The following is a 27,165-nucleotide window of genomic DNA, read 5'->3' as shown; positions in this document are numbered from 1 at the left end:
TCTATGTACCAAAGTATAAGGAGAGATTAGGTCTTTTCTCTCAGGCCGATGACTTGAGGGGATGATAATGCCATTAACCAATATGGGCAGGTACACACGAGGTATGACAGATGTAGATGATGAAAGATGCATCAAGCTGTTGCATTTGAAGGCCCCATGGAACCCCCAGATGAGAATGTCCAGAAGGTTGAGAACTCAGGAGACAGGTTTAGACTCAAGAGAGAGAACTTGCAGGTGAGGGCACGTCAGCGAGAGTGCTAAAGCTGTCAGAGGAGAGGAGTCACCTAAGGAAGTTGCTAGGGTGAGGAGTGGTGTTAGGGAATCCACAGGTCAAGGGCAAGTTAGAAGGTGAGACAGCCAGGCTGGAAGGGCCAGCTTGGAGAGAAGCAGAGACACCTCTTGCTCTGAGATAGAGAGGAGGAGAGTGTCACAAGGGGTAAGGGGCTGCAGAGAGGTTCAGAGTTCCTGCCAGGTGACTTCAGTTTCCTCCGTAGAGCAGGAAATGGGGGCATGTGCCCAGGATGAGGATGCAATGATGGAGAGAGAGCTTTGCACAACTAAGGGGTTCAAGTAGCAGATGGGGATGGAAGAGGCAGCTGTCCTGGGTCGCACGGCTAAGCTGGAGGAACACCCACTAATGCAATGGCGTAAGGTTCTCTACCTCCATTAGTGGGTGGAATGGAGGGCACAGAAGGGGGAACACTGGGTTGATCTGGAATTTTGCAGCTAGAGGTTACCTGAGAAACTGTCTGGTCTTCCTCTCTTCTCTTTTCCACCCTGCTCTTGATTTCTTTCCTCTTTCACTCCCTGTGCCTAATACTGCAGCCCAGTGTCAGGGAAGAGAAGCAAATGATGGCCAGCCAGGCTCTGTAAGGGTCAATCTCTATGAAGTGGGTTCAAACTTTAAACACCAAAGAAAATGGGTAATTTATGGAATCCTACATTAATCACTACAGGCAGCAAACCTCATTTACACATGCTTCCAAATCCTTAAAACCAAGAATCCACCTCCTTCCATAACCAAGCTTCCGGCAAACTGTGAACACTTGACGAAACTACTCTCATCCAAATCAACGATACCTCCTTGTTGCAAAATCCAAATAAACATTCCTTTTTTTTTTTCTTTCTTTTCAAGGAGCCCAACACAGGGCTTGAACTCATGACCCTGAGATCAAGACCTGAGCTGAGATCAAGAGTCAGATGCTTAATTGACTGAACCACCCAAGTGCCCCTAAACATTCTTTGTGTATTTCTTTCTTGAACTGTCTGCAACATGTGACACTGTCCGTGTCTTTTGTAGAAGAGCTCTCCCTTAGCTTACATCGCTACTGCTTTTCCCACCACTTCGTGCATGTTCCCAAGATCTTCATCACTATTCTTCCTATTTCTTACTCCACACTTGTGGCATGATCTAATTCACACCCGTGATTTCACACTGATGATTCCCAAACCTACACCCAGCCCAGATCTTTCTCCTGACACCCAGGGATCCATGTGAGGGGTCCTCAGGAACTGCGAACCCGTATTTCCAAACTTGGACTCATGATCTTCCTTCCCTTCAAATCTGCTTCTCCTCACCCAAGCCAGAAAGAATACCAGGACTCGTTCTTCCCTGCTCTCTATCCTTCGTTCCTGATAGCCGGTCACCCTGTGAATTTGCCCTTTTCTCCAACTCAATTAAGCATGTAGCTCAGCCCTTCATCATTTCTTGGCCCTGAGCACAGTGGCCTCCTAACAGGTCTCCTGACATCCCCTAAGGCCCTTCAGAAATCCATTTGTCCCAAGCAGTCACAAAGAGCTCCTAAAACACAAATCTAGTCCTATCAGCCTGCTTCTCAGAGCCATTTATGAACCCCCCCTAGCTCCTGAGCTCGGCACACCGCCCCCACTCCCTACAGTCTGACTCACACTCAGCTGGCCATTCTCCGGCCCCATCCCACCTCCCCCCCGCCACTGCCTCCTGTGCACCTGCCACACAGAATTACAAGTGCCTTCCCAGGCTCCTCGGTCTTACCTCTGAACTTTTGCCGATGCTGCTCCCTCTGCCTAGATATCCTAATCTTTCCCCTGGCGCCCAGCCCCTTCACCGACCACTGACAGTTCCTCGTTTCGTTTGTGATACCATCTCCTCTGGGAAAGCCTTTCCCTCATCACTCCAGCAGGTGCTTGGCTGCCTTTCCTCAGTTCTTCAAACTCTCCCCCAGCACCCACCGTTATGATGGCTCGACGTCTCCCTCGGCCTGGGAGTCACGGGAGGATGGAGACAGCGTCTTACCACCTCGCTTCCCCCAATCCAGCATGGAGCCTGGCCACTAGGCGTCAGTCATTCATTAAGTTTACTGAAAGAATGAATTATTGATTGAAATGTAAAAAAGCTTCACTTCTGAGCCAGCTACTGCTAAGTAGCATTTCTAAGGGTTGACAATATTTAAACAGAATGAAGGAAAAAGAGACATGCCTTTGAAAAATGAAGAAGGGGCTGACCGTTCTCTTCTGAGATCCGTGTCACTCTCTACTCGGAAGAGGCCCACTGCACAAGGAGTCGTGAATCTTGAGCTGGTGAGGGCAAGGAGGGCCAATCTGGAAACTAGACGAGGCTGAACAATTAAGTCATCACTCTGAGAACCTCTTCCAGAAAGTTGATACTCATTTCCTTTAAACAACTGATGTACCTGATCTCTTCTGCAAAATGGGGTCAAGGTTTCTCTTAAAGATTGATTACCTTAGTCAGAACAGAAGAATAAATACTGTTCAATATTTTTAAAGGAGATCAAGAAGACAGGAAAGAAGAGCCGACCCCTCATGTTTCAATGAAGATATCTCTCCTCATAACCTAAAAGGAGCCCTGGCCCGTAGCAGAGATGATATTAACAAGTGGGAAAGTGCAAACCATGGCAATCTACTGTTTGAGGAGTGAGCCTTAGCATGTGGCCTTCCTGACCATGGACGCCTTTCTCCATGTCCTGCTCCATCCCTGTCATTGTTTGTCTTTTAAACGCATGGCGTGCAGGAGCATATGATAAGCTTCTGTGATTTCACCGAGTTGCACAGGCCCTAGACCAGCGCCTCCCAACAGGAACTCTCACTATATCTGAAATTAGGGGCAGGGGGAGCAGGGAAGAGGGAAACACATTAATCCAATTGTAATCAGGGAGAGAGAGACTCCTGGTTGTTAGATAAGATCTTGGGTAAGTCATTTTAGTAAGGATCCTACCTCCCCCATGCAGTGAAACTATACCAAAAGCCAAATTCAGAATTTAAAAATCATGGCCAACCTAGAAGCAAATTTGAATTCCCTGTTCTAACGCCTATACTTTAATGGATCAAAGTGGTATGACTAGATGGCTTGCCACAGTGCCCTCACGCCTCCCTACAAGACTCTTACCACACCAACGTGTCATATGGAAGAAGCCGTAGTGTCTGTTCCCAAAGCTCAATTTCAGTCCACTAATTTGACCCCGTGTTTCTCGTACTGCCCTTCATACCAACTTGCCTGCACTGGATCTAACTTAAGCACTCAGTGAAACAAAGAGGATAAAAACCTGTCTTCCTCATGTTCAATAATAGTCATGCAAGTGGAACACGCTGGTATGGATTTCAAGTTCAAGAAAAACCTCTTTGTAGCATGTGCTTATTTGAAAAAACCAGAGTGTGCTTATTTGGACAAACCAGAATTAGAGCCTTGGGATGATGGGATGGTATTTATGTAAAAATGCCAGTTTTCCATTGTCTTTGATTTTCAGAAAATCATACCTGGAGGGTTTTTACAGTTTCAGACCAAAATAAACATATCTGAAAACTCCAGATAATTCGAATCAATTGAGTCAAACAATTGATTTCATCTCCTCCACCGCTGTAAACACAGACACAACCTTGGAGATCGAGCATTGTCAGAATTTAACAAGCTCTCATGAAAAGCTCATCCTTATATTTTTCTACAAATGGTGGTCCATTTCTCATGCTGGCCCCAGTTTCCACGGGTGCACGTTTTGTGTGTGGCCTCTGAGATAAGAAAGGGGGAGCAGGAGAGGAACCGGACGAAGAGTGTCCACAGACTCTCTGTCTCAGGCATTTTCTTACCGGAGGGACAGGGGTCTTTTCTCCTTTGCGATTTAGAGCTCTAGGGAAAGCCTGTTCAAGGTCCCCCAAAGCAAGAACATGGCTAAAGGTTGGGAAACCTTATGAAACAGAGGAAGGCTTGCTTTCCTTCTGCTGCTAGGAACCAAAGGGAATTGAAGGAATTAGGAATTTTTTTGGAAAGTTCACTGGACATTTGTATCTCTGTCAATATCTGACCTCCCATCTTCACTATTTCTTTCTCAAATTAACCTTTGAGGAGAAACACATGAGAAATAGTAGCTAACCACCCCCCTCTGAAAATGTATTTCGTAATCAAAAGGTTGATTAGAGAAACAAAATTATCCTTAAAAGAGTCGATGTGTGACCTAAGCAACGCCCCCAAGCACTTGGGTGTTTATGGTCCATAAAATTAAGATTCTTCCCTAGCAGGGTACCACCTCCCAACTCTCCCACTCACCCCTCCCAACCTCCCCTCCCCCACCAAGAGCTGCCTCCTATCAAGTATTAGCTGGGGCTGTGCAGGGAGAGAAGGGGCGGGAAAGAGCAGAAGATGAACTTCTACCAGGGAGTAAATATATAGAACTAGAACGTCTGCACACCCAGAGCCAAAAGCAGGGACAGGTGGTTCTTGGGAGTCTTGCTGGATCAAAGTCTTTCTGACTGGAATATACATTTCATGAACCACTATAAAAATCAAAGAGTTGTAGCACAAGTACTAACGAAAATGAAAGGTGACTTTCAGCGTCTTTTCAGGCAGCTCACAAAGCAAGAGCTCTCCGCATTAATGGGCCCATCAGTCAAACAAGGTAGCACTTTGGAGGACTGCATCCAAAGAAGGCACAAAGGGTCAGTGTGGCCCTGTGCTGGTTCTTCATTTCCCTCAATCGCTGCGGAGTGGGGACTGGAACGTGGCAAGAGGGAAGATGGGCTCTGTCCCACGGACCTTTCCCTTGAGGCTCAGCACATCACATGCAATCATCCATCTGTCCCACACTCCAACCCCTGCACTCTAGAAGATGGGAGTCCCAACGGTTCCCCACAGGTATCCTCAAGAAAAGACCGGGTTCATTCCAGGAACATGGAGTCTGTGAGGACTTCCAGGCTAATCTGCACCCCTGCCTCCACTCTCTGCCGGGTTCCCTCCTTGCTCCCACCCCCGCACCCCCTCACCTCTACAGTGAGAGGGGGAGGAGAAGCGGCACTTCAGGTATGCCCTGGAATTAACTGGGCAAGAACCGCAAGCAGAAAGAGAAATAGAGAGTCACTTAAAATCCAAGAGAGGGAACAGCAAGTTTTCTGTTTAGAAAGAATAAGCAAGTTTCCATTTAGAAAGAAAGCCGACTGATGAGATCGGAAGGCGATGAGGAAGAACCTTCTACAATCAACCCTTCACTGAATGGGTATCTCTCAATGGGGGAGGTGAAAGCTACTGGGTGAGCAATGACCCAGGAGTCACAACGACTGCCCAAAAAGTGGGCTTAACAATTCTTAATTAAACCTTTGGAACAAGAAAAGTTTAGAGAAATCAGGAAGAAAATTTCTCTTATCTACTGGGGTGTCCAAAAAGGTGTGCTAAAACTCCCGCAAATGGATGAAAGGCAAAGAAAAAGCCCACATGACAATGAGTTTGTAAACCAAGAAGACCTGTGCCTGTTTAACTCACAGGTCCTAGGCAACACCATACCGCACGCAGAACACAGGCAACTCCTCCACACAGCACGTGATGGTTCAGACAAGGGACGTAACCTAGGAGTCAGCCAGGCGGGACAAAGATACTCAGAAAGCACTAGTACACCTGCCTTCTGGAACACGGAGAGGCTCTTGTCATCTAAGGAAAACTGACGATAATTTTACAAAGCTTGAATAATTCATTTCACCTAAGACTTCTATCCTGAGTCCTCTGTTCCCTCCTCCAGGTGTCTGATGTAATAGTATTTTACTTCCGCAATTTGTGCAGGTAAAGAGCAGAGTCAGCTGAAATATCTTCCTCACCTCGGTGAGCTGCAGTCTAGATCAGGGGTTAGCAAAACACAGCCCAAAGACTAAGAAGTTTCTACATTTTTAAATGGTTGGAGGGGGGCCTGGGTGTCTCAGTTAAGTGTCCAACTCTTGCTTTCGACTCAGGTCATGATCTCAGGGTCGTGAGATCGAGCTCAGAGTGGAGCCTGCTTGAGATTCTCTCTCTCTCTCGTTCTCTAAAATAAATAAATAAATAATAAAAATAAAAAAGGTAAAAAAAAAATTTTAAATACATTTTTAAATGGTTGGGGGAAAAAATCAGAAGAATAACATTTTGTAATAAACGAAATTCAAATGTCAGTGCTTTTAGTGTTTCCTTGAAAGAGTCCTGCTCATCATTTCCGTGTCATTCACCCATGGCTGCTTTTGCATGACAATGGCAGAGTTTAAGGAGCTAAAACAGAGCCATGGCCTAAAACAAAGCCTAAAATATGTGCTAGCTGGGCCTCTACAGAAAATGTCTACTCTTGGTCTAGATACCTAGAAACTTAATGGTCATAACTTTGACCCCTAAATCAGTCAGGATGTAGAAAACTTTGAAGAGGTTGGGGAGTGTCTGAAAAGTCAAACAGAACTTGGGCTTGGTCCAAAGGCCGGGGACAGGCCCTGGGCACTCACCCAGCACACCCAGGGGACTCACCAGTAGAAGTGCTCCTCCACCATCTTGGTCACTGCTCTGGAGATGGCTCTTTCGTGAGGGCCAAGGTTTTTGTTTAAATTCACTCCAAGTTTCTCTTCCAGAAAGTCAATTATGAATTCTGTGCCAGAAACTTTTTCATGATTATATTCAATCCAAGGCATTTTCCCTTGAGCAGAAAGTTTTCCACCAAAATAATTCTAAGCAGAGTAAATTGTAAAAAGAAAAAAGCAATGTTTTATTTAAATTTCACTGTATGGTTAACAGAAACAAACATTCCAACCCTATATTTGATCATGGCTGTACTTGCTCAAGTGAATGAACTCAGCACATAAACTCTTTAAGACCATAAATAGTCACTCTTGAAGGAAAAAAAAAAAAAAAAAAGATTTACCTCACATGAAGATATTACTTTACTCCCCTAGATTTTATCATGAGCTCTGGTATATTGTTACAAAAAAGACCAGAGAGGAGAGGTAGTGCTGAAATGATCCTGGTAACAGTTGGTCTAGTTATAATGTAAGAACAAGCCACAGATGCAAAACAGTGAAAGTAAACTGTAATAAGGCTCACATTGGCCAGGCTACTAACCAAAGACCTCATCTGAAACCCACCAGCTTATGCCTAAATAATGCTTAATACCACTACACTGCAAACAAGTGGTCCCAGAAATTATAACACTTACGTATAAGAATGTGCATCCAATAGATTCAACTCCAGTACCAGCTAAAATGTAGATTCCTGGGTCCCAGCTCACATCAGAATCCCAGGAACGGTGCCCAGAACTCTGTATCTGTGATAAGTTCCCCTCTGATTCACACTCGTGCTAGAATCTTACAGTGTCTCAGAGGACATGGTCCCAGATGGGGTGGAGACGGGGTGAGGGAGTCACACACTTTAAGAACACTGGGAATTAAGAGTGACATTTGCTGCCCCCACTCCTTGGCCAGGCACTAGACATTCCCCTTGATGTTGCCCAGGAGAAATGTCACATACCTCTAAAAGTTGCTGGTACATCAAACATTCTTGTAATTTGTACACTAAAGATGTAAATTTACCATATAACACAGCACCTGTTTCAGATTAACTCTTGATTACCACGCATATCATCCTAACACATCCCCTTCAGGACTCTTGTCATTTGCAGACAGATTCTACCCTGCACACCGACATCAGAGGAAACTGTTTGCAATGCAAATGAGATACAAGATCTCTGCTGCTCAAAAGTACCCAGTGGTTTTTAATGGGTCTATTCTAACCCCTTCCACATAGCAGTCTAGGCCTATACCATCTAGCCGCTGCCCGTCTGCCCAGCCTCCTTGCTATCAACCCCTCCAGTCTTCTGAATTCCAACTGCCCACACCCAAACACATCAAAGTCTTTGCCATGTCTCTGACTTTGTACACGCTTTACCTTTTATAGGAATCCTTTTCCCCAACCTCTGCCAAGTCATATCCATCCTAAAATATTTAGTTCAAATTTCACCTTGTTGGTGAACTATTTCCCCAAGGTGCAACCATCACTTCCTTTCCTCCATGCTTCCACGGTACAGTGTATATTCCCCTCTTCTTATAATATTAGTGTTTGTACCTCTGCCTTTCCCTCTTCCCCCACCCTCCCTGAGCATTTGGTACATTTTATCTAGACCTCTTTTAAAAACTGGAGTAACAAAAATTAATTATTGATTCTTATGGAAATGAAAGTTCTAGTAGGTTTTTGTCATCAAAAATTTTATTTTTAGATGCAGAAAAAGTATTTGACAAAATTCAACATCCATTCATGATAAAAAACTCAACAAAGTGGGTATAGAGGGAACATACCTCAAGAGAATAAAGGCCATATATGAAAAACCCACAGCTAACATCGTACTCAGTGGTGAAAAGCTGAAAGCTTTTCCTCTAAGATCAGGAACAAGACAAGGATGTCTACTCTTGCCACTTTTATTCAACATAGTACTGGAAGTCCTAGCCACAGCAATCACACAAGGAAAAGAAATAAAAGGCATCCAAATTGTTAAGAGGAAGTAAAACTGTCATTATTAGTAGATGACATGATACTGTATATAGAAAACCCTAAAGGCTCCACCAAAAATCTGTTAGAATAAATGGTCTATGGCCATACCACCCTGAATGAGCCCGATCTTGTCTGTTAGAATAAATGAATTCAGTAAAGCTACAGAATATAACATTAATATACAGAAACCTGTTGCATTTCTATACATTAATAATGAAGTAGCAAAAATAAATATTAACAATCCCATTTACAACTGCATCAAAAGAGAAAAAAAAAACCTAGGAATAAGTTTAACCAAGGAGGTAAAAGACCAAAACTCTGAAAACTATAAGACACTGATGAAAGACACTGGAGACTACACAAATAAATAGAAAGATATACCATGCTCATGGATTAGAAGAATTAATATTATTCAAAGGTCCATACTACTCATAGCAACCTACAGATTCAATTCAATCCCTACCAAAATACTATTAATATTTGTCAAAGAACTGGAATGAATTATCCTAATTTGTATAGAACTATAAAAGACCCTGAATAGCCAAAGCAATCTTGGGAAAGAAGAACGAAGCTGGAGGCATCACACTCCCTGATTTCAAACTATACTACAAAGGTACAGTAATCAAAACAGTATGGGTACTGGCATAAAAGCAAACACATTGATCAATGGAACAGAACAGAGTGACCAGAAATAAACCCATGCTTATACGGTCAATTAATCTATGAGAAAGGAGGCAAAAATATACAATGGAAAAAAAGTCTCTTCAATAAACGGTGCTGGAAAACCTAGAGAGCTACATGCAAAAGAATGAAACTGGACAACTTTCTTACACTACACACAAAAATAAACTCAAAATAGATTAAATACTTAAATGTAAGACCTGAGACCATAAAACTTCTTTTTTTTAAAGATTTATTTATTTATTTATTTATTTGAGAAAGAGAGAGCATGAGAGGGGGGAGGGTCAGAGGGAGAAGGAGATTCCCTGCCGAGCAGAGAGCCCAATGTGGGACTCAATCCCAGGACTCCAGGATCATCACCTGAGCCGAAGGCAGACACTTAATGACTGAGCTACCCAGGCACCCTGAGACCATAAAACTTCTAAAAGAAAATGTAGGCAGTAATCTCTTGGACATCAGCCTTAACAATATTTTTCTGGATCTGTTTCCTCAGGCAAGAGAAACAAAAGCAAAAATAAACAACTGGGACTAAACTAAAAAGCTTTTGCACAACAAAGGAAACCATCAACAAAACAAAAGGGCTACCTACCAAATAGGAAAAAATATTTGCAAATGATATATCTAATAAGGAGTTAATGTCCAAAATATATAAAGAACTCCTACAACTCAATACTAAAAAAAGAATAATAATAATAATAATCTGATTTCTAAAAGGTCAGAGAACCAGGACAGGCATTTTTCCAAAGAAGATTTAAATAGCCAACAGATGCATGAAAAGATGCTCAATGTCACTAATCATTAGGGAAATGCAAATCAAAACCACCATGAGATATTACCTCACACTAGCCAGAATAGTATCAAAAAGTCAAGAAACAACAGGTGTTGGCAAGAATGTAGGAAAAAGGAGGGCGCCTGGGTGCCTCAGTTGGTCGGGCGACTGCCTTCGGCTCAGGTCATGATCCTGGAGTCCCGGGACCGAGTCCCACATCGGGCTCCCTGCTCAGCGGGGAGTCTGCTTCTCCCTCTAACCATCTTCCCTCTCGTGCTCTCTATCTCCCATTCTCTCTCTCTCAAATAAATAAATAAAATCTTAAAAAAAAAAAAGAACGTAGGAAAAAGGAAACCCTCATGCACTGTTGGTGGGAAACTTAATTGGTGCAACCACTATGGAAAACAGTATGGAGGTTCCTCAAAAAATTAAAAACAGGGGCACCTGGGTGGCTTAGTCAGTTATGTGTCTGACTCTTGGATTTGGCTCAGGTAGTGATCTCAGAGTCGTGTAATCAAGCCCCGCGTTGGGCTTTGCACTCTGTGCAGAGTCTGCTTGAGTTTTTCTCTCCCTCTGCCCCTCCCCCTGTGTGCACTCTCTCTCTTTCAAATAAATAATAAATAAATCTTTTAAAAAAATTAAAAACAGAAACACCATACAATCCAGTGATTCCACTACTAGGTATTTACCCAAAGAAAACAAAACACTAATTTGAAAAGATATATGCACCCCTATGTTTACTGTGGCATTATTTATAATAGCCAAGGTATGGAAGCAACACAAGTGTCTATCAATAAGTGAACGCATAAATAAGATGTGGGATGGATAGATGGATGGATGGATGGATGGATAGATGGATAGATGGATAGATGGATAGATAGATAGATAGATAGATAGATAGATAGATAGATAGAAAGATAGAATGGAATATTACTCAGCCATAGAAAAGAATGAAATTTTGCCATTTGCAACAATATGGATAGACTTAGAGAGTATTATGCTAAGTGAAATAAATCAGACAGAAAAGACAAATACCATCTCCTTTATATGTGGAATATTATATGTAGAATCTAAAAAAACCAACCAAACAAACCAGAAACAGACTCATTAATAGAGAAAACAAACTGGTGGGTGTCAGAGGGAAGGGATGTAGGGGTTAGGCAAAATACGTGAAGGGGATCAAGAGGTACAAACTTCCAGTTACAAGATCATGGGGATGAAAAGTACAGTATGGGAAATATAGTCAATAATATTGTAATAACTTTGTATGGTGACAGATGGTAACTACACTTATTGTGGTGAGTACTTTGTAATGTATATAATGGTCAAATTGTTGTGCCCCTGAAACTAACATAACATTGCATGTCTATTATACTCCAATAAAAATAAAAATAAAAAAGATCAACTGCTTGCTTCCTAGATAAAAAAAAATAGGAGACAACATTTTAGAGACACTATGATCATATCTAATTAAAAATTAGATGAATTCAAAAAATATTAAAAAGAGAAACACAAAAATGTTTAAAGTAATTGGCAAGAGTATGACATGCAGATGATCTTTCCATGAACTTCAATTTTTCAGAATTGGTTATATTAGTGTTAAAATAAAAACATATCTTTTAAAAATAATACTTAATTTTCCTTAACTTCCTTAAATATATTCAAGAACTCCTGGCCTGTTTTATTTAAGCAATTGGGAGTCTGACTGGCCCACTGAGGGCAATTTCTGAAAGTAGTTTTGAGAAGAAACATGAAGAGGTAAATCCTCTATATTTTTTCTGAGCTGAAGTTTCCCCCTGCAAGTCTGCCCTAGGAGAGATTAATCTACATTTACACTATATTATTAGGATAGCAGTGAAAGCCACAGGCTTTGAGTTTAAAAATCTCATTCCATCATTTATTCAGTGTGGCCCTGGTCCTCCCTGGGTCTCCCCTCATCTTTCCTGGGCCTCAATTTCCTCATCTACAGAATGGGGATAACAACAGTTGTAGGAGTAAGTGAGAAAATGCACACGAAGTGTTTGACAGGTGCCTTCATCAGAAGTATTAACATCACCATCACCATTCTGAAATGGAGAACGTGAGACCTTAAAAGTAATCCCAGACGAACCACGAGAGACGATGGACTCTGAAAAACAAACTGAGGGTTCTAGAGGGGAGGGGGGTGGGAGCATGGGTTAGCCTGGTGATGGGTATTAAAGAGGGCACGTATTGAATGGAGCACTGGGTGTTATATGCAAACAATGAATCGTGGAACACTGCATCAAAAACTAATGATGTAATGTATGGTGATTAACATAACAATAAAAAATTTTTAAAAAAGTAATCCCAAAGTCTTGGGATGCTGACTTGCTACACTAACCATGGTCCCCTCGCTTTTCAGCTAATATACATCCATTACATTCACTGCGTCCCTGGAGCCATCTTGAAAGGTCTCCCACTGGCTACATTTCGGATAATTTGAGCAACTTTTGTGGATTAGAACACATTGGGAAAAAAAAAAAAATCCATGCATCCACTGTTAATGAAATAATAAGAAATACATATGTTGGTGTCTGCCCCCAGTTCCCTACAGAGCCCCTAAAAGCCTTATAAAAATTCCTAAGTGATAAGAGCATTAGGAGCATCTTTTGTCTTAATGAGGTGACTCTGGGTGGGCTCCTTGGATGGTTCCTGGGTGGTGGCTGGTCACCAGAAAGACCAAACCTTGATTAGCAGCCAGGAATTTTCAGCCCTGGCCCCCTCCCTCATCCTCCAGAAAGAGGAGAGGGGCTGGAAATGGACTTAATACTTGATCATGCCTATGTGAGGAAGCCTCCATAAAATCCCAAAAGTATGGGGTTCAGAGAGCTTCCAGATGGGCAGATACATCCATACGGGGGGAGGGTGACACACCCCAACCCCACAGGAACAGAAGCTTCTGCATTCGGAGCCTCCCCAGACCTCACCCTACCTTATCACTTCATTTGGTTGCTCATTTGTATCTTTTAATGTATTTTTAATGAACTGGTAAACCTAAGTGCTTCCCTGGATTCTGGAGAGGGGGAAGGATACAGTCTGTGGGACTGAGCCCTTAACCTGCGGGATATGCCACTGTCTCTGGGTAGAGAGTGTCAGAACTGAATTAAATTATAGGACACCCAGATTGTGTCACAGAGAGTTGCCTGGTGTGGAGGAAAACGTCCACACATTTGGTGACCAGAAGTGTCAGAAATGAAGTGTTTTATGTTAGCAGTAAAGGAGACTCACAGGAAAGAAACACACGACAGGGAAAACTGGGTTTCTCCCATATCAAAAGGAAAAAATGGAGCACTTCACAGTACAACTATGTGTTGTAGTTTTGTAGAAAAACAAGTCCTTATTTTTTGGAGATGCATACTGAAGTATTAAGGGGTGAAGTGTCGTGATTTCTGCAGCTTACTTTCAAATGATTCATAAAAAAATTGTTCATGATGTTTTATATAAAGAGAAGTAAAGCAAAAAAGGCAATAATTGGTGAATTTAGGTGAAGGGCATGTGGGTATTCACAGTGCTAGGCTTTTAACTTGTCTGTAGCTTAGAAAATTTTAACACAAAAAGACGGGGGGCGGTGGGGGACAGACAAGATCAGCAAATAAATAGAACAATCAAAAGTTAGGGCTGGGGGCGCCTGGGTGGCTGTCAGTTAAGCATCTGCTTTCGGCTCAGGTCATGATCCCAGGGTCCTGGGATCAAGCCTCACGGCAGGCTCCCCGCTCAGCAGACTATCTGCTTCTCCCTCTCCCTCTGCTCCCCATTCATACTAGCTCTCTGTCTCTCTCTCTCTCTCTAGTGCTCTCTCTCTCTCTAATAAATAAAATCTTAAAAAAAAAAAAAAGTTAGGGCTAAAAGCCAGAGCAGAGAGTTCCAAATGAGCCATTTTCTTTCTTTTTCTTTCTCATATTTAAAAAAAGTTATTGTACGACGTGGATGGAACTGGAGGGTGTTATGCTGAGTGAAATCAGTCAATCAGAGAAAGACATGTATCATATGACCTCACTGATATGAGGAATTCTTAATCTCAGGAAACAAACTGAGGGTTGCTGGAGTGGTGGGGGGTGGGAGGGATGGGGTGGCTGGGTGATAGACATTGGGTAGGGTATGTGCTATGGTGAGCGCTGTGAATTGTGCAAGACTGTTGAATCACAGATCTGTATTTCTGAAACAAATAACGCAACATATTTTAAGAAAAAAGAAAAAGAAGAAGATAGCAGGAGAGGAAGAATGAAGGGGAGTAAGTCGGAGGGGGAGATGAACCATGAGAGACGATGGACTCTGAGAAACAAACTGAGGGTTCTAGAGCGGAGGAGGGTGGGGGGATGGGTTAGCCTGGTGATGGATATTAAGGAGGGCACATTCTGCGTGGAGCATTGGGTGTTATGCACAAACAATGAATCATGGAACACTACATCAAAAACTAATGATGTAATGTATGGTGATTAACAGAACAATAAAAAAATTAAATAAATAAATAAATAAATAAAAGTAAAAAAAGTTATTGTGTAAAATACAGGCTTCTTAATACAACCAGTTACGGCAAACGATGTAGGCATCTTCGTGTGTGTCTGGAGAAATGTATGGAAGGGTGGCCCAAAGTATTAGCGATGGCAATCTCCAGCTAATAAGATGCCAGGTGACACAAACAATGAATCATGGAACACTCCATCAAAAACTAATGATGTATGGTGATTAACATAACAATAAAAAATTTAAAAAAAAAAGATGCCAGATGATTGTCACTTCCCACTTACACTCTGGGTATTGTTTGAAATTCTTATTAAGGACCATACATCATCTATATGTAATCAGAAAAAAAAGGTAAAGATATTTTCGTTTTGAAAAAAAAATTAACCATATCTGCAGGACCTCCTTGTACCTTTTCTGCAACTTCCTATGAATCTATAATTAGTACAAAATGAAAAGTTTTCAAAATTGACCTACTGTGTATTCTGATTTTAAAAAGATGGAAAGATAGTAACTGGACCTGGAGATCAGGGTTTAAAAAAAAAAAAAGCCTTTTAGTTTCTACTAATGGTCATCAAATATTTATTCCAGTCTCTCTTTGGTTAAAATGTAAAAAAAAAAAAACTTCAAATATAAAGTCATGCTCTTAGGAATATGGCGTTTTAATCTTTTCTTTTTCAGGGCACAGGGCAAAGAAGGGGCAGAGAGTAGATCTCTCTGGATCTCCGACAAAATGCCTCAGTACCACTGAGCACAGGGGATGCGCCCCCCCCACCCCCACCCAGCACTTCCCAGGCACCACCTGCATCAAGCCAAACCCTCACTGAGGGCACACAGGTCCCAAGGCACCCGTGGCAGGCACAGAGCAGCCTTCTAAACTAGAGAACCATTTTTCTCTTACAAATCTCTGCCCTGAGCTGAACACCCCCTCCATTTATTTTCCACAGAGACCTCACAGAAGAAAAATCACGCCTACACCTTTCTTTTAAAATACATACATTATAGAGAAAAATATTATATGTACTAAACAAGAAAGAATAATTCTGCAAGGGAGTAAGTGGTCACCTCCCCCAAGGCCTCTGCACCAGCTTCAGGCTCCTGGTGAGACGTGTGTCCCGCAGCTCCAGTCACACGCACTAAAATCAGCTGCTCTGCGACATGAGCAGAGGTAGCTGGGCTGCTGGTAAAGGCAGGACTGGCAGGACTGGCAAGCTTACAGGCAAGAGGGGACAGGGCAGGCACAGCATGGCAGCTGGGCTGGCCCCTGCAACCGGCGCAATGGCTTCATCAAGGGGAGGGGGCGCAAGAGATCTAGAAAGTCCTCAGAGACTACAGAGCACAGAATTCAATCCCGGCGCCCTAACTGCCCCAAAGCTGTCAAGCTAACTGATAGGACTGGGTCAAGAGTGATGGTGACACAGAGACAGCTGCTGGAGCCCCTCGGTGACACGTATCTTCCAGCGCTGGCTGGCAACACCAAGCTCAACAATGATCTTTCCGATCTGACCCACTGCATCTAGATGCTTCAAGCTTTGTCTGTCTTCAGTGCTGTTTTCTCCTCTATTCCTGGCTTAGAAAGTCCTAAATAATTGCTGTGTTCCTCTCTCCAGTGCCAGCCCTTGAATTCCAGTTCCCAGGCCCAGTTCTGGTCCCCAAACACGCCGTGCCCTCCCAGAGCCCTGCACCCGCAGTCCCGTTAGGTGCCACTCCATCGTTTCCCCAGTGGCGCCTCCATAATAGCACTCACCGAGCCAAGAGGCTGCCACTCATCTCATCCCAGCACTGCCTTAGGAGGGTCACTGCTGCCCCATCCCCTCTTCTGCAGAGAAACTGGCTCAGAAACCACAGGCCATGGGGCACCGGGAGCTGCAGGGTTAACATTCTCCGGGCAGCCAAGAGCTTGGCCCAGCTGCTCTGTTACAAGCAAGGGAGACCCCTCCTCCCGGTGCCGCCACTTTGTCAGAGCTTACAGGTGAAGCCCTGACCAGTCAGAGCCACTTGGAGGAGGGGCAGCAAACCAGAGGGACGATAGTGGTTTGGGGGTGCCTGGGCTCACCTCTTACTTTTCTTACATCCCCTCAGAGGCACCAACCTGTAGCGTAAGCTCTGGCCCTTGCCCCGTACAAACCTCCGGGCAGGGAAGTGGACATCTCTGGGAAAAGGAAATCTCAAACCCAAGTCGACACAGGACGTGTACGACCGCATCAGACGGAATGTCTACACCATGAAGCAGGATTATGGGGACAGACCAATTTTAATTAGCATAATAGAGATCCTCTAAGGTATAAAAGAAGAAATTGTAATACAAATCATGGAGAAATATTACGAAGAAAAATACAGAAGTTGAACACAATAGATAAGCAGCACAGTGGACATAAGAGAACAGAGAGACGGGATGGAATGTCAGGAAGACGAATCCACCTAGAAGGAATACATTCAGAGATAGAGAAAATAAAAGCAGAGATTTCAGCGTCCAGATAATAGCGGACAAGAAGGAAGAAGGCTAAAACAAATAAAAAAAAAAAAGGAAGTATTTGGAGAAAATTAATAATTCCTCAGAACTAAAAAAAAGATTCAAGACTTCATACCACAAGAGTTTAGAAAGGACCAAACAAGATAAATAAAGACCCACACCAAGGCACATCATAGTGAAATTTAAGTATACTGAGATTAAATGCAAATTCTAAAAGCTTCCGGAAAGAAAGAGAGAGCAAAAGATCTGGCTAACATCAAATTTTTCTGCATCTGCAATAACGATGCAGAAAGGCAAGGCAGTGATATTCTTAAGGCCCTGAAGGGGGGCGCCTGGGTGGTTCAGTCATTAAGCGTCTGCCTTCGGCTCAGGTCATGGTCCCAGGGTCCTGGGATCGAGCCCCGCATCGGGCTCCCCGCTCGGCGGGAAGCCTGCTTCTCCCTCTCCCACTCCCCCTGCTTGTGTTCCTGTTCTCGCTGTGTCTCTCTGTCAAATAAATAAATAAAATCTTAAAAAAAAAAAAAGGCACTGAAGGAAAAGAACTTTGAACGCAGACATTTCAAATGTGAGCGCAAAATAAAAACGTCATCAGGCGTGCAAAGCCACTGGAGGTTTGCTGCATAAAGTCTCAATCTGAAAGTATGCAACAAGAAAGTGCTCAAATACAAGGATAAATAATCCCGGAGGAGAAGATACATGGGACATAAGGCTGGTCAAAAACTTAGTAAGCTTTGTTGCCTAAAAAAGAACCAGGAAAAAAACGGAAAGGATTTCCAAAATTCCAGAATTAAAAACATTAGACAACAACAACACACTTGGGATCAGGGCTGGGAAAAAAGAGACCCAAGGTTCACATGAACCTGTAAGATCCTTGTATTATCAGAGGACCAACACGGCATTTGAGAAATGATAACAGGGAAAAAATAAACGCCAATGTGGATCTTAAGAGCAACCGCCATAACAACAAAAACAGAATTTGTTTTAAATGGTAAGAAAGTTTCTTTTTATCTATCCATTACAAAGCAGGAAATGAGAAAAAAAATTTAAAAACCAATATAATAAGGAGAAAAAAATATTAAATAAGGTGTTAGAAAAAAAAATAAATAAAGATGTTAGAGATAACTCATAGTTAAACAATAATCACAAGCGTGAATGAAAAAAACGCAGTCCAATTAAGGACTCTTAGATTGGCTACAAGTAATACATTGCCTGTGAGAGACAGGTACACACAAAGGAAAGACAAAGAGGATGGAGAAAGGTATCCCAAGCAAATATGAACCAAAAGAGAGCTGGAGAATCAATCTCAATATCTGACAATATAAAATTCAAGAAATAAAAAAAAGCAGGGGACACAGCCATGTGCTATATATACCGGGAGAAGAAAGAAAAGAGTACAAATGTGACCTTTCACATTATATCTACCTAACCATATGATCTCTTACATAAAGCAAGAGCTGAGGGCGCCTGGGTGACTCAGTTGTTAAGCGTCTGCCTTCGACTCAGGTCATGGTCCCAAGCCCTGGGATCGAACCCCGTGTCGGGCTCCCTGCTCCGCGGGAAACCTGCTTCTCCCTCTCCCACTCCCCCTGCTTGTGTTCCCTCTCTCGCTGTGTCTCTCTCTGTCAAATAAACAAAATCTTTAAAAAAAAAAAAACATAAAGCAAGAACTGAGAGGATGGCAGGAAGAAAAGATAAATCAACAAATACCCGTGGATATTTAAATCTACTCCTTTCAGAAACTGCTAGAACAGGCAAACAAAAAATAAGCAGAAATACACAAGAGCTAAATAATCCACTAAACACATGTTCAAGCAAGTAAATCTAGAGAGCTCTTCACCCAAACGGAGAATATGGAATGATTTTCAACATTCATAAAAACTAGCCACACTCTAGGCTAAAGCCTCAGTAAATTTCAAGGACTCAATATCACAGAGATTGTCTGCTCTGATCACAAAATTAAAAAACAATTAACAAAAATCAAAGCTTTACCAACTTGTATACATAGCTAGATATCAGGTGAAAAAGAAAAAGGGAAAAAATTTTTTAAAAATACATAGACCTGAATAACAATGAAAACACAACCTGCCAAATTTGTGAGACACAGCTCACAGAAGAATGGATACTGTTAAATACATTCCTCTGTTCATTCTTGAATGCGGAAATGAACGAATGTTTCCCTGAAAGCCACCCAAGCAGAACATGGAGCACTGTGGAAAAGCTCTCACAAAATCTACAACTAGCTCCCTGGTGGCCTGCCAGGTGCTCTGCCCCCTAGGATTCATGAGAGACAAAAGATAATGCTATCAAACAGAAATCTCAAGGAAAAAACCACACGGAGCAATGGTACCCCACCTTTATTAATAGCTGCCCAGGAGGTCTATCCAAGCTTAACCAAGGCCTAATCTATGTCAGGAAAAAAAATACCATGACCCTGAAACTTACAGAAGTCCATATCCTTTGGATCCCCCATTAAACTGGATGTAAAAACCAACAGACCCTAGAATCCAGGCTCTCCTAAGTATGTGCTAAGGACCAGGCACTGCTAATTTCATACCCACTCCTCGGCCACCAAGAGCAAGCCCTTCCCACCGTGTGAGATGAGGAACTCCCCCTCTGATGTTACTGTCATGAGAATAAGACATGTTTGTACACAAGTACCTGGTAGGGTAAGTCAGCCATCCTTAAGTAAGTTTCCATTTTCAAACAGAAAGGAGACAAACTGGGGACACCATTGTTAGGTCTTGCAAACTGATGCAAAATAATAGCATCTTTGGAGTCAATCTCTTGCTGTTTCCTGCCAAAACCAAAACAGAAATAAAGAACAATCCACGTGTTACACATTCAATTCCCTGAGTTCCCCGGAGGTCCCTGGTGGGTTGTAGCTCCTCCATGAACAAGCAGATCTGTTTGTCACGGGGGCTCACCTCACCCAGGAGCAGAGTGGAGGCTTAGCCCAAACGTGAGAGAAACTTACAAATGATCACGGTGACCCCAAGGGCTTAGAGAGTAGCTATGTCGGCTAACTATAGCCCATGGGGGCAGGAAGAATACTTTGTAATACAGGCCCACCCCTTCTCCAGCGGGCAATGCTTAGTAGCCAGGCACAAGCTGAAGGGCTAAAAATGACAGTGTGTGCTTCCTGGGTGTTGGGCATTGTTCTAAGGGCATCATAGGTATTATTTCATTTAATCTTCACAGTAACTTTATGAGGGAGCTACTACTCTTATCCATGGGTGATAGATGAGGAAACTGAGACAGAGAGGATTGCCTTGCCCAAGGTCACCTTGCTAATAAATGGCATACCCTGGACCAAACCAGGCAAGCGAGTCTACGTTCTTGACACCTGGACTGTAACATGAAACTGTCCCTAGAACCCAGGAATAACAGCACAGGCTTACTCTGCTAGGAACCAAGTCTACAGGGAATCTGAGACCCTTCCAAACTATGTGTGCCCTCACCTGGCCTTTCATCCGTGTGATGCCAAGGAAGCTGGTTTCTGGGCTCTCTTTCATCTTCTCTAGCTTCCCAGGGTCCCTGCTCTAGACACACAGCATATAACTTAATACCCCTGCTTCTTCTCTTTCTTCTGTCTCAGCCACACGTCTAGCTTTCCCTTGGCTACTTTTTTGGGTGGGAGGATTTCCCTGGTACAGCTTTTCAATGGTCACCGTATAATAGAGAAAATGCTAGATTCCAAGTGTGGACACCTGGGGTCACATCCAAGCCCTGCTTCCTACCGGCCACGTTACCCTAGGCCTCTCTTCCTCCCACCCACAGAAAGTGAGGACAGTACCAATTTGGCATCAATTAGCATGAGGATTAAATTTTAAAAATCAGTAAATATTTGTGGAGCTATCAAGCAGCGTGTAAGAATGGTAGAAATCTATTCTCATTCACAGAGATACAGTCTTATCCCCTTAAACTACACTATCTCATCATCCCCCACAGCGTCACTCCTACTACACCACCCTCAGGAACCATTTGCAATTCCCCGTTTTCGCTCGGCCCAACCACTTCCCAGTCAGATAGACCTCTCTTCCCCTGGGCCTTCCCTGAGCCTCTGGTTCCCTCACATTACTCCCAGTTTAACCTACTTCCACCCAAGCAAGGGCAAGCTCTTTGTATCATCAGCCCATGGAGCTCACCTCCTGCGGCATCCGCATTCAGTAAAACCAACTCTTTCGGAGAAGTTTACCACCAGAGTGCCCATTCCACTTAAAGAGTTCAGAATGAGTCACTTGGAAAACACCGCTCAAGTCAAAAGAACAAAAATATTTGCTGTTTTCCGGCAATATTTGCTATATAAAACAAAGACTTTCATTTAGATGAAATGTTGGGTAGGTCAGATATTAAAATTAAGAAGCGTCTTAGACTGTTCCCAGAGAGCACAAACTAGATTTGACAATTAACTGATTTTGTCCAGTCCAATAATTCAAGTCACAGAGTGGTATTTTCATGTAAAGCAGCCAAGCAAAAATTTAAGAACTGGAAAGAGAGGAGATAAATGTAAAATCTTCTGCTCCGCTGGCCAGAAATATCTAATTCTAATGGTTAACTTGGGCCATATCATATTAAGAATGGATGTGACAAGCATATGCCAGTGACTTCGTATACATGATGCATATTAATTTATTTCATTCTGAAGTAACACCATAGTGTGGATATTGTTATAGTTTGAATTCAGTGTATTATACTATACAGTAGATAAGGAAACTGAAGCTCAGAGAGGTTAAATAACTTGTCCAAGGAGTATCACTGTAAGATCAGGTCATTATTAGCTCCAGATCCCAAGCCCTTAAGCCCCTTCAACACCCTGAAATGGGCAATTTCTCAGTTAATTCTGTCAAAACAGCCAGTTTGACTCAGGCCATTCAAGCCTGGAACTTTCCAAAGGAAGTTTTGATAGCCAATGATGGCCAACTTTTATCGAATGCTCACTTCCGTGTCAAATTGTTCTAAGCAATTCACACGTGCTAACTCAATCAACTCCATAAGGCAGGCTACTATGATTACCCCCATTTTACAGATGAGAAAACCAAGTAGCCAAGAAGCTTCTTATCTCCAAGGTTACATGGTTAAAATAAGCAAAATGAATGTGGACCCACTCTGGCTTCAGAGCCCTCCTTCCACACATCAGAAACTACTCTCTAATGTAGAAGAATCAGAGGAGCAGGTATTTTTTAAAATACCTGGACAGCTGTACTTTCTAAAGTGACTATATAATGAGGGTTATATAAGAGAATACGTACAGAACAGCAAGACTAGCCCTTACTCCCATCATGACGGATATCACGGATGACTATGCCTCTGTGTGCGGCTGAGCAGGCATTGGTTTATGGAGGTCAGATGTTGGTTGACCTGGGGGCTGCTCTGAGTCCCTAAATTCTCTAGGACAGGCTGAGCCCAAGGGCCCAAAGTGCAAAAGAGCTACCAACAACACAATCATTATTTAGTCATTCAATTTACAAACAACGCATTCTCAAATGGATTGAATTTAAGATAGCTGCTAGGCTGTCACCACTCAGGGGAAGTAAAGTAGAGGGTTGAGACAATATTTGGTTAAAAATACTGCCATGGGAAAAGCAGTCATAAAATTCAAAATACCTCCTTTGGTTATACTCCTTAATGAAACTTCCTAAGTAATTCCCACCAGTCAACTTTGCTTTACACGCTAGACACATGGCCACACACTCAGGTTAAGTCTCTCCCGCAGAAAATCCAAGTTGAGTGGTAAAGACTTTACCTTTGTCCGTGACCTCAGACACTGTGATCATTTCAAGGTGTGTTTTCCCTCCTGCAGATTCTGGATTGTTTTGTTTTGCCTAAACTACAGAGACACCTGACACTGAGATTTCGCCCTAAATGGAAGTCTCTGTCATGTCACCTCTGACTTACAGTCCCAGAACTTGCTCAGTCTTTCTCCCCCTGTCTTTCTGTGTCCCTAGAGGCTGTCAAAAACTCAGGTCCCTGCCACAGGCCTGTCTTCCCTGGGCCATGTCCCAATTCTTTACGTTTCTCTTCGTCTCCCTCCAGCCAGGCTTATGTTGTCATTGGTACTTTCTAGGAGGCAGCGGAAAAAAAATGCAGACTCCGCACACACACATTCCCAGGTCTGGATCCTACTACTCTTGCTGTGTGATCTTGGGCAAGTGGTTTAACCTCCCTCCCTCAGTTGTAAATGCCTTCTGTATGAAATGGAAATCAAGCATCCAACCACAGTTGAGAGGGATAAATGCAAGTAAAGCACTTCCATACAGAGTCCCTACTAAGAGATCAAAAGTGGGCAGCCATTTTTATTATTTTCCTTATAACAGGGTTTTCTACTCCATTATAACATATTTCCTACCCAGGCTTTAGACATCTGTCAAGAAACAAAAGTGAACAAACCAAGGATTAAAAACGTCCCAATCTAAAGAAGTATCCAAGTAGTGTGCTAAGTGGGGAAGGACACATCTGTGGGCAGAGGGCTCTTCTGTGTCCAGAGACCACACCTGCCAGGGCGTGGCCTGTTCCCTGGATGAGCTCTGGGCTCCTTGCTATTTCTGCAAGGTCATTTAAGCAAGTCCTATGGTGCCTTCACACCCTCCACAAAGTGTTAAACCGGCAAGAAGCCACATGGTCCTGGATCCTGAAAAGGTTCTGGACTGGAATATAATTGAGAAACAACTGGGTTACCATTTAAAGTACTGCACAAATGTTTTGGTTTTTTCATACAGCTTGAAATCTAACTTGAAATCAAGTTCTAAAACTAGCAAAAATAGGAAATAATCTAGAGAAATTCACTTTAAATTCACTTTAAAAATCTTTATGTGGTTCGACTAGATGATTCAAGCCACTTGCTAAGTGAGAGAATTCAGGGTACCTAATAAGCTTAAAATAAAACTTCTCAATTATGGCTAAATAATAGTGAAAGCCAATACACTTCCTCAGACCTAAATGATTTCCCACCCTCTCGGAGACTAGAAATATTCAAAATACCTAAGTTAGCCTGTCACAATGTCCTGGAATCCCTGCAGGCCTGTTAAAGGTCACCGATCACTGTCTTTGTTTATAAGCTATTGTGTAGGATCCCCTCCTGGAAAAAGGCAGTGTGGAACACATTTGTCACTACTTAAAAAATACTGGCCAACAGGAATATAGTGAGCTATTGAGAACTGCCCACTTCTGGTCATCTCCCAGGGACATATGGCTCCAACGCATGGAAATTTTAACCATAAATTGATGTTATCAGTGAGCCAAAGGCCCATCCCAGAAGCCTATGGTATTACCCTACTCAAAGAAAGATCTCATGTCTTCCTGGATGTACCAACAGTAGGAGCCTCCATTTTCTGGCATTTCCAAGTCAGGTCTGTAAACATTCTGCGGCAGGCAGCCTATGCAACTGTTTACGGCACTGGGTGCCTCCCGTGTTCTTGTCAAACACGCCCCTGTGCTCGTCCGGTCCTCGGATCTCTCACTGCTCGCACAACAATGGCACTGAAACCCCACGATGGTGCTTAGCTTGAAATACCTGAGCAGCCGATAACCAGGTTAAGGCTGCATCAAAACTGCACAGCACTCTACTTGGCCATGGCTCTTTAACAGGGACCCAGAGGTCTCTGGAGCTTTTGCAATTTCAGCTTTTTGATCATATTGAAATTTGGGGAGGGATAGTGAAGAACTAACCTTTAAAAGATAAGGTTAGTGGTTAATATTCTGGCATTATTACCTACAAACGAGGCATTTCATGAAAGTGTAACTTAGTATCTCTACCAGGCCTCATTCTATTTTTTTTTTCAGGCCTCATTCTATTGTTGCAAACATTGCACTTAGGATCTTACTAAGGGCATTTCCTAATAGACTCTTGCTCCACAACAACCCGGAGAATTTTTGCTTTTTAGCACCAAAACACTGGGACACAAATGTTTTCCCCTCCCACTACCAGTTTAATTCTCCTGTCAACTCGAAACTGCCCCTCAGGCCAGGTGACCACGGACTGCCTCTAGGGAAAGGTAATGGCAGGATTCTTGGGCATTTGCACGGCGTGACCGAGAGGCTGGCACGGTCCCCCCTCGCGCCAGCCCTGCCCTGGCCAGGTGCCCCTCTCGGCGCCCCTGCGCGGGGCCCTCTCTCCGGCTCACCTAATGACCAGGAGTTCGTGGAGCAGATACGCAGCTGCGGCCAGCAAAGCTCCCCCGGTCAAGTAAAGTGTTTTCTTCCACCAGGGATCGGAGCCCAGCCCTGCCATGATCCCACCGTAATCCTGCAAAGGGAAAGCGATGATGTCCCCATAAAAGGAGAAGGGCTCCTCGGACCCGGCCCACCAGCCGAAGAAGGAGACGCTCTGGTTCCAGCTCAGATCCACCACGCACGGCCTGGACGAGGCAAAGCCAACCCCCCAGTGCATGCTGCGCGGCTGGCTGCGGGCGCCCCTCCCAGGGCCCGCGCCGCCCGCATGGGAATGGGGCCGGAGCGGCCCGGCGCGGGCTCAGCGGCGCGCTGGGGGCGCGGGCGGCGCGGGCGGCGGCGACCGAGGCGGCGGCGGCGGCAGCGGCGGAGGAGGAGGAGCAGGAAGGGCGCGGGCCGCGGGCGGCGGGCCTGGCCGGCGGGGCCCCAGGACCCGGGGCGGCAGCGGCGGCCGCCGGGTCCCCCCGCAGCGGCCTCTCCGCGCCGCTCTTTGTGTCGGCGCCTGGAGAAGGCCGCGTGATGTCATTGCTCCCCGGGGCAGGGAAACAGAGGCGGGATAAAGTCACCTACCCCGCGCCCTGCCCCCGCCCCGCATCTCCGCGGTCCGGCGGCCTCCGCCCGGGCCGGAGCTGCAGGGCTGGGCGCGCCCGGCGGGCTCCGCGCCTCCAGGCGGCACGGCCGGGAACGGCTCGGCGCGCTAGGGCTAGGGCTGCGGAGGTGCCTGGAAATGCGGCTCCACCGGGAGGAAGCTGCAGTCAGGGCCCGGATCTCCGTCCGCCCCCCCCCACCCCCACCCCGGCCCCCGAGCCCCGGCCCGCCCTCCGCTGTCGCTGCAGCCCCTCCCGCAGGCCCGAGAGCGCGGAGCGCGCGGGACTCACCTGAGGCCGCGCCGAGGGGCAGGCAGGAAACGCCACCCGGCGGGGGCAGGGAACGAGGGCCCGGATCAAGGTCGGCAATTAGATTGTTCTGGCCATCAGGAAAGCGCTGTGTATTTGCATAATTTATAAAAACACTCTTATTACAGTGCACAGTTATCTGGGTCTTGGCCGTGTGCTCACGGAGAGATGTCTGGTTTGACAAATAACAAAAATGTACTCTAGAGAGATTGCCCCTCTGACAGACCCAGCTCAAGTCTTTCCCCTTTGAAATCAGTATCAGGGAACTCGTAGATGTGGGGTGTTTGGGTTTGTTTTCCTTTTCTTTTCGGTGCAGAAAATGTGGCGTGTGTGTGTGTTCAATTTTTTTCCTTTAACTTCATTTTTAAATTCATTTTGAAAAGTTAGTAAGTCCAAACAATAGGGCCATGTTTCATAGTTTTATGATACACACACGAATTTTAGCAAGAGCATGAATAGCTTAAAATTGTTTGGAGGAACTGAAAAAAAAAAATCAAGTAGAGAATTTATCTATAACTCCAAAGGTGAAAGGATGGGTATATCCAGGCTTTAGCGTCAGGGGGCAGACACTGGGGTAAAGGAGGACTCCGTTTCTACTTGCGTTACCACACCAGCCCCTTAGAACAGCAGTGAATGTCACGTTCCTAAAATACAGGCTTTTGGCCACCATGAAGGAGATACGGCGGAAGGTGCTAGCCATGCACCAGCACCTTCGGGGTCCCATTCACCACTGTGTCCGCACACGTGACCTGTGTGGGAGAAGTAGTGTGTGCGCTTGGAAGCGAAATTCCCATAAGCAGGTTTTAAGGAATGGAACCCAAGGGCCTGCTGGAGTGACAGAGGTGGTCACCAGATTCTTCCAGGGGGAGGGACTAGAAGGCTTCAGGAAGCAGAGCTGGCCAGTTTGGGATCAGCGCAGAAATTCTCCCGGCCGGCATGCCTGGCTGGC

The 27,165-nt window shown here is 44.3% G+C and overlaps 1 protein-coding gene across 5 annotated transcripts in view; it reads right to left on the bottom strand.

The window, feature by feature from the left end:
* The window catches only part of FAXC (failed axon connections homolog, metaxin like GST domain containing), a 75,888-nt gene extending 49,427 nt beyond the window's left edge, over positions 1-26,461 (bottom strand). For 2 of the 5 annotated variants that reach the window (XR_003521404.2, XM_027602021.2), the window contains exons 1-3: positions 25,275-25,607; positions 19,813-19,948; positions 6,740-6,936 (exon numbers count right to left, since the gene is read on the bottom strand). Coding sequence is in view for 4 of the 5 variants with exons in the window: in XM_027602021.2 (XP_027457822.1) it covers positions 6,740-6,936; positions 19,813-19,948; positions 25,275-25,540 (599 nt within the window). In the remaining variant the exon portion in view is untranslated. Of the gene's footprint in view, positions 1-6,739; positions 6,937-19,812; positions 19,949-25,274; positions 25,613-25,890; positions 26,088-26,198 lie in introns of those variants that run through there. The other 3 variants (XM_027602024.2, XM_027602023.2, XM_027602022.2) reach the window with 3 other exon arrangements.
* Positions 26,462-27,165: the final 704 nt, after the last annotated feature.

Source organism: Zalophus californianus, chromosome 7, assembly GCF_009762305.2.
Source record: "Zalophus californianus isolate mZalCal1 chromosome 7, mZalCal1.pri.v2, whole genome shotgun sequence".
Classification (NCBI taxonomy): domain Eukaryota; kingdom Metazoa; phylum Chordata; class Mammalia; order Carnivora; family Otariidae; genus Zalophus; species Zalophus californianus.
This window is presented reverse-complemented; position numbering and strand designations above follow the sequence as displayed.